This window comes from Rattus norvegicus, chromosome 20 (assembly GCF_021556685.1).
Source record: "Rattus norvegicus strain SHRSP/BbbUtx chromosome 20, alternate assembly SHRSP_T2T, whole genome shotgun sequence".
Classification (NCBI taxonomy): domain Eukaryota; kingdom Metazoa; phylum Chordata; class Mammalia; order Rodentia; family Muridae; genus Rattus; species Rattus norvegicus.
The window spans coordinates 49,329,786-49,345,793 of record NC_141553.1 but is presented as its reverse complement, the minus strand read 5'-3'; the positions used below and the strand labels follow the sequence as shown (position 1 = coordinate 49,345,793).

Here is a 16,008-nt window from a genome sequence, read left to right as displayed (position 1 = left end):
ATGGACCTTTTGGTACCTACACAAAAGTCACGAATGGCTTACCTAGCAAAGAGCCTCTTAAACATCAAATAAACTAAGAAAGCGTTGCTACGCCTGCTGACTTACTCGTGTGTATATGTGCGTAAGTACGTGCACACTCCTAATGGCGCACACGTAGCCAATTCACAGACGTCATTCGTCCTTCCCTGGTGAGCTCAGCCTTCATCTACTGAGCGTCCCAGTGCGTCACATCCAGCAGTTCTTAAGTAGTAAGAGAAGAGTTAACTAGAATTCCTTTACCTCGTTTGAGACGAGGTCTCGTAGGCAGCACAGATGGCCTCAAATTCACTGTGTAGCTAAGGATGACCTTTGCTTCTGGTCCTCCTATGCTGGGACGCCCTGCAGGTACCATCAAGCCAGGTAGGTGCAGTGCGGGGAAGCGAAAGCTTGGGGCTCTGCATCAGGCAAGCTCTCCACTGACGGTGTACATTCAGTCAATCAGAATTCTCCTTATCAATCTGCAGCCAGGATAGCAGGGCACACCCACAATTTCAACATGTAGCAGCAGGAAGAAAGGACCTCAGGGCTACACAGCTTGAGGTCAGCCTAGACTTCATGAGACCCTGTCTAGAACAGACAGACACTCCTTGTATTTGTTTCTTTGTGGGTAAGAAGAGGATGTCTGCTGAGTGTAATACCGAAATAAAGAATCAAACCACGATGACAAACAGACCGAATGACACTTAGTTTCTAGCTTAGGCCTTCACTAAAGAACAAATATATAACAGAATGACCCATGTGTGCTGCTCTTCCCAGTGATGGGAGTAAATTTCCAAAGAGGCTGGACACCTAAGATGCTTACAGTCCATGAGCACACAGTAAAATGGCTCACAAAGACTGCAAAGCAGGTATATGAACCTTGAGTCACTGCTTTACATTTTAGACAACATGATGTAATAAAAAGGCAACCCAATCAAACAGGCAAACCATCTCCGAAGAGCACACACAGCCAATGAGAAGACGGAAAGGTCAGCAGTAATGTTAGTCACCAAAGAGAACCAAATCAGTGACACCACTCCCTGCACGACCAACAAGGCCAAGGGTGATGATGAACACAGCACAGGAGAGCAGCGGAATGCTCACACTGCTAGCAGGGATGGGAAAGAAATTCCTGGGCTGCAAACACTGGGACATTGGCGCAGGAGATGAAAGGTCAACCTGGGCTGTAAGGAGAGTTGGATGCTAGTCTGGGCTACACAAACTTTAATTTCAAAGAGAGCACGAGGCAGTTATTGGCTGGCAATATGGATCAGGGGTGAAGGTACTTCTGCCAAGGCCGACTGATTGTCTCCAGGGTGAAAAGAGAACTCACTCCTGAGAGCTGTCCTGTCACCTCTGTGGCACTGCAGGTCCGCATGTGCAGGATGCATACACACTCAAAGGTATTAACAAAATTTTAAGTTATATGATTCGGCAACACAATCCCAGGTGTTTACTCAAGAACAGTAACAACCTAAGCGTCTATAACGAAGGACAGTGACCAGTGAGACCTGGAGAGATGGCTTGCTGGCTAAGAGCACCAACTTCTTCCAGAGAACCCAGGTTCCATTTCCAGAATTCACATGGCAGCTCACATTGCCTCTAATTCCAGTTTCAGGACACCTGACACCTTCTGGTCTCTCTGCACACACAGAGCACAGACAGACAGGCAGGCAGGCAAACACCCATACAAATAAAATGATAAATAAAAATGGTATCTCATACAACAGGCTATTATTTTGCACTAAAAACCGACAATGGCTGGAGCAGTTAAGGGCACCGGCAGCTCTTACAAAGACCCAGGTTCTGTTCCCACCACACACACAGCAGCTCACACACCAGTTCAGAGGAGCAGATGCCCTACTCTGGCCTCCTCAAGTACCTGCTATGCACACTACACGAGTGTGATACGTGCTACAACAGGATAAAACCCTGAGAACGTGCAAACTGAGAGAAGCGGCATATAGGCCATGGGGTGTTCTGTACTGAGAGAAGCGGCGTACAGGCCATGGGGTGTTCTGTACCTTCCATTTATGCAGTCAGGGCCGCAAAGCACACAAATGATTGATGGGGTAGTGAGGAAGCAACTGGTCATTATAACCCAGAGACACAGGACTCCTTTTTACTTTCTCTCCCTTCCCCTTTCTTCTTTCTTTTCTCTGGAGATGGTCTCTACGTGTTGCTCTAGCTGGTCTGGAACTGTAAACCTACAGGCCATGAACTTGAACATGAAGTAACCCTGCCTGTTGCCTGAGTGCTAGGATTACTTGTGGGAATGTTCCAGCAGGCCGGCAAGTTTCCTTTAAAAGGGTAATGGATGATAATGAGTTCCTAAACTACGGTTATGGCTGTGTAATTCTGAACATCTTAGGTGAATTATGTATCACCAACTGTGTAGCTCACAAGTTAATAAAGCAGATGCTGGAGAAAAAGTCAGCAACATTTACTAAACATTCCAGGAGCTAGAGAGGTGACTCAGTGGTGCTCTTCCAGGACCGGGTTTAATTCCTAGCACCCACATGGCAGCTCACAACTGTCTGTAATTCCAGTTCTAAGAGGATCCAACACCCTCATACATAATACATACTTGCAGGCAAAACACCAATGCCCATAAGATAAAAATAAATCATTTTAAACATTCCAGTGTAGCATATAAGCTATGTTCGGAAAAATAATGCAAATATTCTTTCAAAATACTTCTTCATAGTCATTAAAATTCCTTGATTTTCCTAAATTGTTCAATTTGTTTTATTTTTAACACAAACACACACACACACACACAAACACACACACACACACACACACACACACACGTTTGCTTGCCTGTTGAGACAGGGTTTCTCTTCCTAACCCTAGCTGCCCTGGAACTGACTAGCCTGAACTCAGAGACCCTCCTGCCTCTGTCTCCTGTGATTAAAGGCGTGGCCACCAGGCCTGGCTTTATTTTGTTTATTTCCCACTGTTTTATACAGTTAGATCTTCTAGCTACAATTACCAGCAGCCCCACATATTGTATTCGTCAATACTGTCCAGATTTTCAAAGTCTTTAACTGAATTCACCTATCCGTTGATGGGTGTTATGCTGTGGTTCTGTAAAGACGGGTATGGTTTGGTACATGTTAAATGTGTACTCTGCCACTGAGATACATTCTGGTCCCCACTCTTGTTATCTGTGCCATAAACTAGTCTCCTATAAAAACATGGGTTAGTTTTTAAACTCCTCACACTCTGCTTGTCTGTGTGCACAGCCCAAAAGCAATGTGCTATATAAGATTTCTCAGGCATTCTATGGCCCAGCCCCTCCAGGTTTAACTGCTACGTCCTTCAAGTACGTGCTTGGTATCCAGGAGAACAGATCCATGCTCAATATACCATCAAGCACGTTCTGACTCTGGGGCTCGGGTCTGCCAAGGGCATACAGACCTCCGTTGAGAATCCTGTCACAGCTTCATAGATTTATAGTTGCGCTGGCAGATGTGCTCCTTCTGAGACAAGGTTCCTTCCTTCTCTCCACCACTGCAGCTTCTCTAACAGAATGCGAGAGCCTTAAACAGGATCTTCATGCAGCCAGAGCTGCTCCTGTGTCTCCTAGAGTAACAGACTCATGCTCGCTGACTAAGTCGACCATGAGATGTGAAGAACGCAGCCAGACGTGCCCGCCTACCTTTGCTGTCTGCTTCCTCTCCCACTTTCAGGGCTCTTCCCCACATGGTTCAGGAAGGCCAGCTTTACCTGAAGTACGGTTCTGAGGGCAGCATGGCTTACGCATGATGCTTGTCTTCGTCTGGCCATCTTTCCCTGGATAGTTATTTCCCTTTCATTTCTGTTTTACTGAACTTTGAAAAATAACACAATCTTCCATCTACATCAGTCAACTTCTTCCTACTAAATTCTAGTTACAAAATGACCTCACAGTTTCCTTCTAAGAAAAGACCACTCTTGGCAAGGTATATAGAGTAGTGTCTCTCAAAGCACAGCAGCCGTGCAGTAGAGTGGATGACGGTCATCACGTCAACTCTAGGCTGGGGATGTGGCTCAGTCTGTGTGGCTCCCTCACATGCACGATCCCCAACATCACATGGACCTGATGTGATAACATATGACTGTTCTCTCTCTCTCTCTCTCTCTCTCTCTCTCTCTCTCTCTCTCTCTCTCTCTCTCTCTCACACACACACACACACACACACACACACGCCCCCGAACAAGATCTAAGGGCTAAAAGTGTAGCATGAGAACCCGAGTTCAGATTCCAAGCACCCACATTAAACCAGGAAGTGGCAGTGCGGAGAGCTCCAAACCCTGGGGTGGATGAAGTGGCCCGAGGTCTTGCTGGCCAGCCAGTGCAGCTAGCCAGCACACTTCAGATTCAGTGAGAGACCCTGTCCCAAAAGTGAAGTAGTGAGTGACAGAGGTAGACATTCGAAGGTGTCTTCAGTCCTGGTCATCACAGGAGCACACGCTACGGCCATCAGTCTCCTCCACCCGCCCACAGCTTATCTAACAATGAGATCACCAGTTTATGAAACTTCTACATACGTGCGGGAGAATATAAAATGCAGATTATGAGTTAAACAAAACTGGACACACATATATATACCTTGAGGATGAGGAAGCAACAACAGCTGGAAGGAAGGCCTGTCAAGTGCTGTTCAAATGTCCCCTGCACTACTGAGCAGAAAAGGACAAGAGCTCTGAACTGTGAGGACGACTGTCCTCTACTCGGGTGCAACTTGAGATGGACCGGTTCACACAAGCCCTGTACTGGCTCTCGCCCATTTTAAGACACATTCTGGAGATCTTCAGTTAGAATGGCATGTTTTTCCTTTAAGGTTACACGGTAAGTCAGAAAAATATAGTCTTACCTTGCTCTCTCTCTCTAGTTCACTTCGAAGCCACTCAAAGTCACTGTATCTTCTTCTAACAGTAGATTCCTTCAGCTTGAAGATAGGAAGATTGGTCTGAAATCAAAACAGGCACTAAGTTAAAGCACACTGAGATATCCGGGAAGGCAGAAAGATGCCTCCATACTGGTAAGGTGACAAAAGCGGTTACTGTACAAACACCACAAAGCCACTAAGCACATTACCCAGGCCTTGACTACCCTCACTCTGTAGTCCAGGCTGGCCTTGAGCTTGCTCTCATCCTGCCCTGGCCAGTGATAACTCTTTTTTTTCTTTTTTCTTTTTTGCAATGCTAGGGTTGGAGCAGTGGCTCCTAACACTAACCTGAGACTCATTTCCAGTCCAAATATACAACTTTTTCTTTTGTTTTCTCCTTTGAAATTCATTTCTCTTGCATGTGCACGTGTGAGAGGGGGTGTGGCTGTGCACGTGGAGGCCTGAGTACAACACTGAGTTAGTTTTTTCCCCTCTACCACGTTTTGAAGTATGGTGTCTTGTTTTAGCTGCTAAGCTGTGTATTCCTCTCTGTCTGTCCTGCCAGTTCCGGGTGCGTCCTGCAGCTCCCCTTCTCATCCTGCAGTAGGAAAGCTGGGACTGTGAGGCCTGCCACCAAGTCATCCAGCTTTTCAGCATGGGTTCTAAGAGTCCTAATTCACACTTGCACGGCAAGCACCTTAATTTGCAGAGCATCTCCCTAAACCCTAAATGTTATCCTAATTGGTTTTTTAACCAATGTCCAAAAGGTCAGGGCGTGTTATTTATTACTAGGAGAAAATTAGAAGTCATGCAAAACAAAAGCCACCTTCCTAACATAAAAAGGTAACTGAGGGGCTGGAGAGATGGCTCAGCAGCTAAAAGGAAGTCCTTCTGCAGGACCCAAGTTCAGTTTTCGGCACCCATGCTGGATGGCTCACGACCACTTGCAATGTGTTTTAAGAGATGCAATACCTTCTGGTCTCTGTGGCCACTATACTCCTGGACACATGCCCACATTCACACACATCTTTAAAAGATGCAGATCTTCACGGGAAGAAGGCACACAGAGAGAGAGACCGTGGTGCGGAGTATGCAGAGGTCAGTCACAATGCACACCACTTCTGGACTGCAGGCTACTCTGCTTGCTGCTATTTCTGCCAACTCTGGGGGAGTGGGTGGGTGTGGAGGAGGCTGACAAGGCCTCTCTATGTAGCCCTGGCTATCCTGGAATCTATGCAAACCAGGTTAACCCTGAACTCACAGATATCCTTCTGCCTCTGCTTCCTAAGAGCACTAAGATTAAAGATGCGCACCACCACCCCTGACCCAGGTAACGGTAACAAGAGGGTCATGACGGCCAGAGCAGGGAAAGGGGCACCTTCTGTCAAGCATAAACCCAATCCCTGACACTCACGGGGTAGAAGGCGAGAACCAAGTGCTGCTAGCTCTCCTGACATCCACATGGGTACTGTGGCATGTGCATGTGTTCATACACAAATAAATAAATGCTAGGAAACATACAAACCAGAATTGGCTGGGGGGTGGGGAGGGGGTACAGCTTAGTAGTAAAGTGCTTAACTGGAAAGCCAAGGCCCTGGATTCAATCCCTAGCAGAGAAGAAAGGAAATGACTTATGATTTTAAGACATTAGCTGAAGAACATATTTTAATATGCATGTAGGAATTATAGTCCTTGTACTCTGGAGGCAAAGCGGGGTAGCCAGTGCTAAGCCAGCATGGGCTCCGCAGAGACACCCTGTCACAGTTTACTGTCGAGCTTAGAAATGACGTCATGCAGCAAACGCCAGGCTCTATGAGAATCCACTGAATACTACCGACTCTCTCAGGTGAATTTTATTCTTTTTTTTAATGATTTATTATATTTATATAAGTACACTGTAGCTGTCTTCAGACACACCAGAAGAGGGCATCAGATTTCATTACAGATGGTTGTGAGCCACCATGTGGTTGCTGGGATTTGAACTCAGGACCTCTGGAAGAGCAGCCAGTGCTCTTAACCACTGAGCCATCTCTCCAGCTTGAATGTTATTCTGCACTTGGGGAGCTGAGAAGGGAAAACTGAAAGGCACACGGAGGAGAGCGCTTCCTGCTGTGGGTCAGGCAGTGCTCAGCAGCCGCTGCTGTGAACGTTCTACTCACTTTAACCTCAATGCTGCCAGTGAAAACAAGAATGCCTTCTATTCAGGACCTTGAGTTCAATTTGTAGTGGTGTCAATTTTTTCCAAAGTGTATTAACTTCTATGTTGTAGAGCTTAAAGCCTGGAGCCTTCTACAGATGCTACTGGGCATAGCAGTGTATAGGTTTCAAGCATGAAACCAGATCTCACAAGAGGTTTAAAAGCACTTGAGTTTTCTTTCCCAGGTAACCACAACATTTGTTCATTGTATTAATGACTAGGAGCAAAATTGCACCTAACAAGACTCTTATTATACTAAAAGTCAAACTTGCATTTAAGAGATGCTGGCTTGCTATACAGAGAAGCATTCTCATTCCTCAGAAGGAAAAAAACCCAGGTCCCCTGGGGAGCAGGGTGATAATTCCCAGAAAGAAAGCACTGGATTATTTCTCTCTAATTTCACCCATTGGCTTTTTAACGGGGCTCACCCTTCCGCATTAAAATATTAAGTCTTTGTAAGTGTCTAAAGATAGAAAGGTCTTTACGGCTCCGAGTATTTTCTGCAGGTGAGATTTTACATTCTGAATTCCCTCCTCTCGAATTACTTTACAAAAGGGATTAGCTGCTCTCTTTATTCAGTATGCTAAGATCAAGCCTGTGAAAAGAGGTCCCCAAGAATTTTCATACTTCTGGGTACGGAAGTCTGTAAAGTTAATCTCTCCAACAACATATCCAGCGAACAGGTACAATGCTGAGGGGAGAGCCAGCTCGGCTCGTTTTACCTCCCATTTTCCCTTTTGAACTTTTGACACAATCGTGATTATATCCGAATCTCTCTAATTGAGTGGGGAGTGAGGGAGTCTCTGGCCTTCTGTATTAGCTAGTAGTTTATGTTTGAAAGGGCCTGTCAGGTTTCTCAGCTATCATCTCTCTGCTTGTACAAGTGCCACACTGGAGTTCTGACAAGGTCTAGCAGGAGACTTGGGGCTAGGGTGTGTGGACGGGAGAGCCCTTGCCCAGTAAGGGCACTAGCATTGTAAGAACAAACACACACTTGGATATTATTTCCCATTACATTTAGAATACCGAGCTTGACGGGCGGGTGTCTGTCAACGTTTTTCCTAATTAATTTCAGGGACAGCTAGCAAAGCCAGCATTAGGTATGAGAATCAGAATGTCACCCTCAGCTATATAAGTCTAAGGCCAGCCTGTTATCGACGTCTCAAGAATAAAGTCTTCCTGAGGCTTAGCATTTACGAGCACTGGCTACTCTTCCAGAGGACCCAGATTTGGTCCCCAGCACCCACATGGTGGCTCACAGCTGCCTGTAAGTCCAGCTCTAGAGGACCCAAAGTCCTCTTCTAAGCTCTGGGACACTAACCCACACATCGTACACACGGAACACTCACACACATAAGGTAAGTCTAAAAGACGTTGTCTTGTCATTAAAGATCGCTTCAGCTTACCTGAAGAGCGAAGGAGACCCGCCCTGCTTTGGCTGAACTACTCTGCCACTACGTGGTTGCGAGCTCTTGTCTGGCCACTTCTGATCTAATGCTTGTAAAAAGGGCCTGAGGCTGGATATTCACCCACTGTCTAACTCTGGCAGACCGTATTCACCAAGCATCTATACGACGACAGTGCTAAATATGGAATCATCATTTAAGACAATGAATAAAATGCAGTAAATCCCTCATGAAGCTCATGAAACACCAAGGAAAATAGAAATGATATAAAAATCTGAATTTGTGTGGTTCAAACACCATGAACAGGACTTGGAGTTTAGTTTATCATCAATGGGGCCTTGACTAATATACGCAAAGCCCTGGGACTGGCCTCAGTACCCTCCCCACAACGCATTTATATCCCTCCCCTACATTAAACCAGCCATACACCCCCCCCCCAAAAATGAAACAAATAAACAACAAAAGCAAGAAACTAACTGAGCAATTTGACCAGGACAATGACAACTGTGACAGGGTCTCACTTTACACAGCCCAGGCTGGCCATGTGTTCTCCCCTCAGAGCTCTCGGGGCTGGCATTCTTTGTGCGTGCGTGCGTGCCCTGGCACTGCAGTCACAGGCAGTTAGCTGTGAGCTGCACGATGTGGTGCTGAGAACCAACGGCAGTCCTGTGGGAGAGCACAGGGCGACTCCACAGTCTCTGGATGATACGGTGTCTCCAGGAAAGCTGAAGGACCTGGTGTGCATGCTGGGGGGGGGGGGGGATACTTAGGAAGAAAGATGAAGACGCCCCATCGGGAGCAGGGCAGGCGGAGAGCTACTCAGTCAACACTGCGAGGCAGGGTGACTAGATACAACGTCTAATACTTCAAAGAACTATGCGAAATCATTTTGAATGTTTTTATCAGGAAAAAATGTTTCAGATCTATTTAGACTTTATTCCAAAGTGTATCCAAACATCACATTTAGCTGATATATCATTATGTAAAAATTTTTTGTTGTTCTGAGACAGATGTTCCCTACATAGTCCTGGCTAGCCTCTAACCAGTCTGTAACCCTGGGATGGCCCTGAATTCTCCTATTCCTGCAGCAGCCCCCTGAGAGCTAAGCTAACAGGTGCACATGAACTGACAAGATGGCTCATCGGGTAGGGGCAGCTGCCAGCCCATCCTCATGACCTCATGTTGATTCCTGGGACCCACATGATGGATGGAGAAGTGATTCCCACAGGCTGTGTCTGGTCTGCACACCTGCACCGTCACACGTGAGCACACCATGCATGCACACATGCACGCGCACAGAGCAATACACATGTAGTTTACTGAGAAAGGTCTTTCACTGAGGCCTGGAGATTTCTGACTGGCAAGACGGGAGGCAGAAACCCTCCAGGATCTGCTTGTGCTTGGATCCAGTCAGTGCTGGGGTCACAGAACTGTGTCACCAAGGCCAGCTCTTTCTCACACCGGTGCTGGGATCTGATCCCAGGTTCTCACGCTCTACAGCAAGCACTGGGCCCTCTGAGCCACCTCCTCAGTTCCAATGCAGAGATGTTTGTAGGAAGAGAGGATGTGGCTCAGGGGGAGCCGGGTCTGGAGGACAAGGGGAGGTCGCCTGTGGGTCTGTTTTACTTGCTGACCTGTGCACTGTAAAACATTGCAGATGGGAACAGGCAGCAAAGAGAAACAGAGTTACAGTATAACTCAATACTCTGGATGTTGTTTCCCTCTATTTTCTCCAAGTTAGCAACATACTTTGTAAGTCTTTTGTAATAACTTAAAAGGCAGTAATTCCCACGTTGTAAGAGAAAGACCACTGGAGTTCGTGTGTTGAGAGTGGCTTACTAAAGGGAGTGAGCCTGTAACGAAGCGGGTAACTATAGCTGTGCCTTCACTCTCCCTTCAAGCCGCCCCAGGTCTGGTTTCTCACAGTGGGAACTGAGTTAGGCTAAACATGAGCGTCTGCTGCTGCGGTAAGCTCCCAGCAGCCCCTTATCCCCACGTGATCAAACAGAAACACATTCTGATGCTTGGTCTAAAGAAACCAAACTCCAGAATTGTCACGACAAACGTGTATTAAATATGTAAGAGCTTGGGGCCTGAGCAATGGCTTGGTGGTTAAGAGCCCAGGCCGTGCTCCAAGAGCCACATTAGAGTCTTAGTGCCAACATGAAAGACCACAACAGTCTATACTCGTTCCAGGGGACACAACACTGTATTCTGGCCTCCAGAGGCACCACACGCAAGGTCATACATATAGACTTAACACCCATAGCCATAAAAGTAAAAATAATTGTTTGACTCTTATTTTGGATGGACAGCGAGGGCACAGGCCCTTAATCTCAGCACTCAAGAGGCAGAGGCAGGCGGATCCCTGTGAGTTCAAGTCCAGCCTGGTCTACAGAGTTCCAGTACTACACAGAGAAATCCTGTCTTGAAAAACAAAACAAAACAAAACAAAAAACCAGCCACCAAAAAGCCTTTAAATCTAATGTATAACCACGTACGTCCATGTCCATGTGTGCACAACTGCACAGGTGCCTGCAGAGGTCAGAGGATGATGGATCCCCTGTGTCCTGGCTGGTTCTGTGTCAACTCGACACAAGCTGGAGCTATCACAGAGGAAGGAGCCTCAGTTGTGGAAATGCCTTCATGAGTCCCAGCTGTAAGGCATTTTCTCACCTAGTGATCAAGGGGGAGGACCCAGCCCATTGTGGGTGGTGCTGTCCCTGGGCTCGTGGTCCTGGGTTCTATAAGAGAGCAAGCTGAGCAAGCCAGGGGAAGCAAGCCAGTAAGTAACATCCCTCCATGGCCTCTGCATCAGCTCCTGCTTCCTGCCCTGCGTGAGTTCCAGTCCTGACTCCCTTTGGTGATGAACAGCCGTGTGGAAGTGTGAGCCGAAGAAGCAACAGCCCTCCCCCAACTTTGCTTCCTGGTCATGATGGTTGTACGGGAATAGGAATCCTGACCGAGGCACCCTGAATCTGAGTGGAGCCATTGCTAAGCTGCCCTATGAGTGCTGGGATACAAATGCAGAGGTCCTCTGCAAGAGCAGTCTATGCTCCTAACTGCCGAGCTTTCACTCCAGCCCTCCTTACATTTAAAACAACAACAACAACAACAAAAGGTTCAGGGGCAGCCATCTGAGCTATAATCAATAATCGACGGTGGCTTTGTCCCGTCATGACCAGTCCACCGTCATTCGTTTCGGCAGGGAGACCAATGCTTTCTGAGGACCCACTTGACCTGCTCGAAGGGTGCTTGGTTCATACCATGACAGGACAGTCTTTATGTGGCCAGATCTAGCCAATGTAGTTAACCTTCAGTTTCCTCCCCAGTCCTCTATCTGATCCCCCAACCGCTGCCTCTTTTTCTCCCTCCCAGAGCTGGGGCCTGAGTCCAGGCTATATGTATCTAGGTGAGCACTAGATTACCTGCCTGGTCACCCAGTCTTTTCTTCCCCTTTCACGTATCATTTCCCCTTCCTCTAATCCTGTCCTTTACATAGTTTAAGAGTTACAAAACTGTAAGAGGACAATAGGAATCTGCTTCTTGGGAATTCATGTATTGGGTGAATTTGCCTAAAATGTACCTTTTACCTGTGCTCTGGACTGAGCACAGGCCGCAAGCTAAGCCTGGGTTTACTCATTATTTACACCACAAAATCCGTGTGCCTGATTTCTGGTTTTACCACTAAGACAGAGACCAGTTTTTACTTCAGAAAGGGGACACTGCCTGCCAAATACCGTGTGAGTCGACAGACTGTATTATCCGGTCACAATCTGTGGATTCTGCACACACAGGAAGTTCTAGTCAAGTTGGCAGAAAGGAAAGGATATCTACCTCTGGCCAAAAGGAATTCGGCCTGAGGGGTGCAATTCTAATGTATCATTCTTGCCGAGTCATTTGCAATTGACAAGTGAATTCTTCTAAGCTCATGAGAAAGACGAGGTTAGGAAAACGATGAAACACAACGAAAGCAAAGCCGGCACAAGGGTGCACTCCCGGGACCCCAGTGCACGGGAGGGAGCAGTGTATAGATAAAGGGTTCAGGGTACTCTTCAGATACACAGCAAGTATGAGATCATCATGGGCTACCTATGAACTGTCTCAAAAACCAAAAGACAACTAGAACAAAACTCAGAAGCATGGGGCTGCCTTACTGCTGGTGGTGTACTTTTAAACACCAGAAGCAATGTGAGGAAAGATCTCTGTAGCCTGCACGCTTAATTTGCTACTTAGAGAAAAATAAAACTCAGCCTTTCTTTTTCTCCTCCTGGAACTGAACTATGAATCATCTGGGTAAGACCATCAGGATTCCCTTCAAGCCTAGGCACAGTAAGCTGCCCATCATTAGCCTTAACCTAGCAAAGTCAGCAGCTCACATGCACCCTGTATGTAACCTGATTATCGCTGATACCAGGGAGAAAGCCGAGCTTTAAAATGCAATCAACTGAATATAGCTTAACAAAAGATAGAAGAAAAATGTTTACCAGGTGTTTCTAGTGTTTCCTCAGACAGTGTCACGTGTGCATTTGAAAAGACTGGCAACAACATCAAAAGTACACTCAACAGAGCACATCTATTCAGCCAGTCCTAGGCGGTGTAAGCGATGCCCGCTCCAGGCCCCGCTCAACAGTTGGTCTCTCCGGGTATCTGCTCTAGAGATAAAGGCTAAGCTGCCGTGCTCGGCGACCACCTCTCCCTGCAGTACTTTTGATGCCTAGGGCACCCAACCCCAACAGCATGACTAAGCAGAGATGTGGCCTATAACCCAGATGAACTCCTGACTATGGCTGCAGAGAAGTCACTTAAATGAAGAATAGGCTTTCAGTCTGAAGAACCTTTGAAATGGAGATTGTGACTAGGCCAAGGTATTTAGTTTCGTCGTCTTTAAAAACTAAGGACATGGCCCTTCAATGATACAATCCCTCATTATTGTAAGGAAGTATGCTTTATGGTACAACTTCCAAAAAGGACAACGAAGAGTTATTTTAAACTAGTTTAATGTATAAACCAACTAACTCCATATCCTTCCCATTTTGTTCACAGCCTTCATTTATGAATTGCCAAGAACATGAAAGGGGGGCTGGGGATTTAGCTCAGTGGTAGAGCGCTTACCTAGGAAGCACAAGGCCCTGGGTTCGGTCCCCAGCTCCGAAAAAAAGAACCAAAAAAAAAAAAAAAAAAAAAAAAAAAAAAAAGAACATGAAAGGTTTTCCATGAACAACCTTTAACAGAAATGTATAATAATTGTAAAGGAAATTCATGTACAAGTTTACAATCATAATTCTACATTCTTATGGTAGAAGAATTAGGCCTATAAATGAATATCTTACTAATCTAACATTTTCTTTGCACATTTTTAAGTGCAAAAGTTTAAAATTTGTATTTATTGCCTATCTTCCCAACTTGCCTAACCCTAAGAATCCTACCCAGACATGAACACCATCTAGAATGGCATCCAAATGGTCTAGGGCAGTGTAGTAGTTACTGTTCTGCTGCTGTGATAAACACAATGACCAACGACATAAGGACTAGGGTTTACTTGGGCTGAGGCTTAAGGCGGTGAGACACCCTAGCAGGAAGGATCTGCATCAACAGCAGGAACCTGGGCCTTCACGTCCTTTCTGCTCCTTTTTTAAAAAAAAAGTTTATTTTATGTATGTGAGTACACTCTAGCTGTCATCAGACACACCAGAAGAGGGCATCGGATCTCATTACAGATGGTCCTGATCCTCCATGTGCTTGCTGGGAATTGAACTCAGGACCTCTGGGAGAGCAGCCAGTGGTCTTAACCGCTGAGCCATCTCTCCAGCCCCCTTTCCTGTTTTTGAGACAGGGTCACCAGGCTCACAGAGATCTGCCTCTGGCTCTCTGGAATTGAAGCTGTGCACAGAGAATGCTCACATCCTGAACCACAAGCACAAAGCAGGAAGAACAAACTGGAAGAGGCCTGAGCTTTGATCTCCATCTCACTCCAAATGACATTCCTCCTCCATTAAGTCTGCACCCCTCCATCCCCCCAAAAGGGACACCACGGGTGACAAAGTGCTCTCAAAGTACCACAGGCAGAATCTAGCCGTCAGCATCTTAAAGAAGCCGAGTTGCGAACTCTAGCTAAGACTCAGTAACGGGAACCCAGACGTACATCGATTTAGATGTCTCTCGGATTAGCACGAACAGCATGCTGCCGCGGAGAAATGAGGCCTGGGAACGAGACGCTAAACCACTGTGACTCTTAAGTCTCAGGGAACCAATAAAGACTTCACAGCCAACATAATCTGAAAAGGGGAAGCCAGAGGCATTACCTTGTCTCAATCAGAAGCAATGAAACTGTATGGGCTGACCAGGTACCTCGGGTAAGGGCACTTGCTGCCAAAACTGACCATGGGAGTTTGGTCCTCAGAAGCCACATGGTGGGAGACAACGGATTCAGTCAGTAAGTTGTCCTGATCTCTAGAACATCAGTGTCCCAGCTCAGGTGCACACCCACACGAATAAATACATTTTTTTTTTTTTGAAAAATGAAAAGAAAAAAGGAGGGAAGTCCAATAAAGACTCAGAAATAGGGGTTGAGGATTTAGCTCAGTGGTAGAGCACTTACCTAGCAAGCTCAAGGCCCTGGGTTCGGTCCCCAGCTCCGAGAAAAAAAAAAAAAAGACTCAGAAATAATACGGCCAAGTAATTTTGACAAAGAGCAAACGAAAATATATGAAAGGAAAATCAGTCTCTTTTTAATAAACTGTGCCATAAAAATTGGATTTGTTTATATAAAAGAATAAAACTTGCCTGGCAAGATGACTCAGTGGGTGACAGACAGCACCTGCCACTCAAGCCTGAGGAGCAGAGTTCAAGTTCTGGAGCCCTGATGTGACAGTGCACAAGGAGAGCAGACGCACAGTCCCTTTGACCTCAGCCTGGGAACCAGGGCATGCGCACATCCTACAGACAGAGTCGTCTGCTCCCACTCACATGCTGGGGCACACACACCACACCACGCACACACCCGACAGGAACAATATGAGTTAGGATCTTCTGTCTTCAACTACAGAGCATCAGAGAAACGCATAAGGGAAAAGTAGGCCGGGCAGACTTCAGGAGGCCTGGGGGTCATCTTCAGTATCAGGAAAGAGGAAGGCTGTAGCCTCGCCATTGCTGGAGTGAGCTCGGTAAAGCCTCTTCCCCAAAATAACACTCCAAGTAGAGGAATGAGCTGAAGGCAGCACAAACTGGGAAGCACTGAGTGCCGGTGCAAAGTGTGCTGCTGAACTACAGGGGAGGAGAACGAAGGACGGCATTCTGGACGACTGTTACCACCATACCAGGTCCCACTTGAATCCAGCAATGACAGAGAAAGTAATAAAGCTGTATTTGCAGGTATACTGCTTAAAAAGTGTTCTTGAGAACTGAAAATTGGGGAGGGCCAAGCAGGAACCAAGACTGCAAGGAACCAAGAGACCTGATGAACAGAGGGGAAAGAGAAAGCGCCATGGCAGCCCTGATAAGCTGCTAT

At 46.6% G+C, this 16,008-nt stretch overlaps 1 protein-coding gene across 3 annotated transcripts in view; it reads right to left on the bottom strand.

The window, feature by feature from the left end:
- Nucleotides 1-16,008, bottom strand: part of Snx3 (sorting nexin 3) — a 32,640-nt gene that overhangs the window by 4,753 nt on the left and 11,879 nt on the right. For all 3 annotated transcript variants that reach the window (NM_001044283.1, XM_087598307.1, XM_087598308.1), the window contains exon 2: nucleotides 4,881-4,976. In NM_001044283.1, the coding sequence (NP_001037748.1) occupies nucleotides 4,881-4,976 (96 nt within the window). The remainder of the gene's footprint in view (nucleotides 1-4,880; nucleotides 4,977-16,008) is intronic.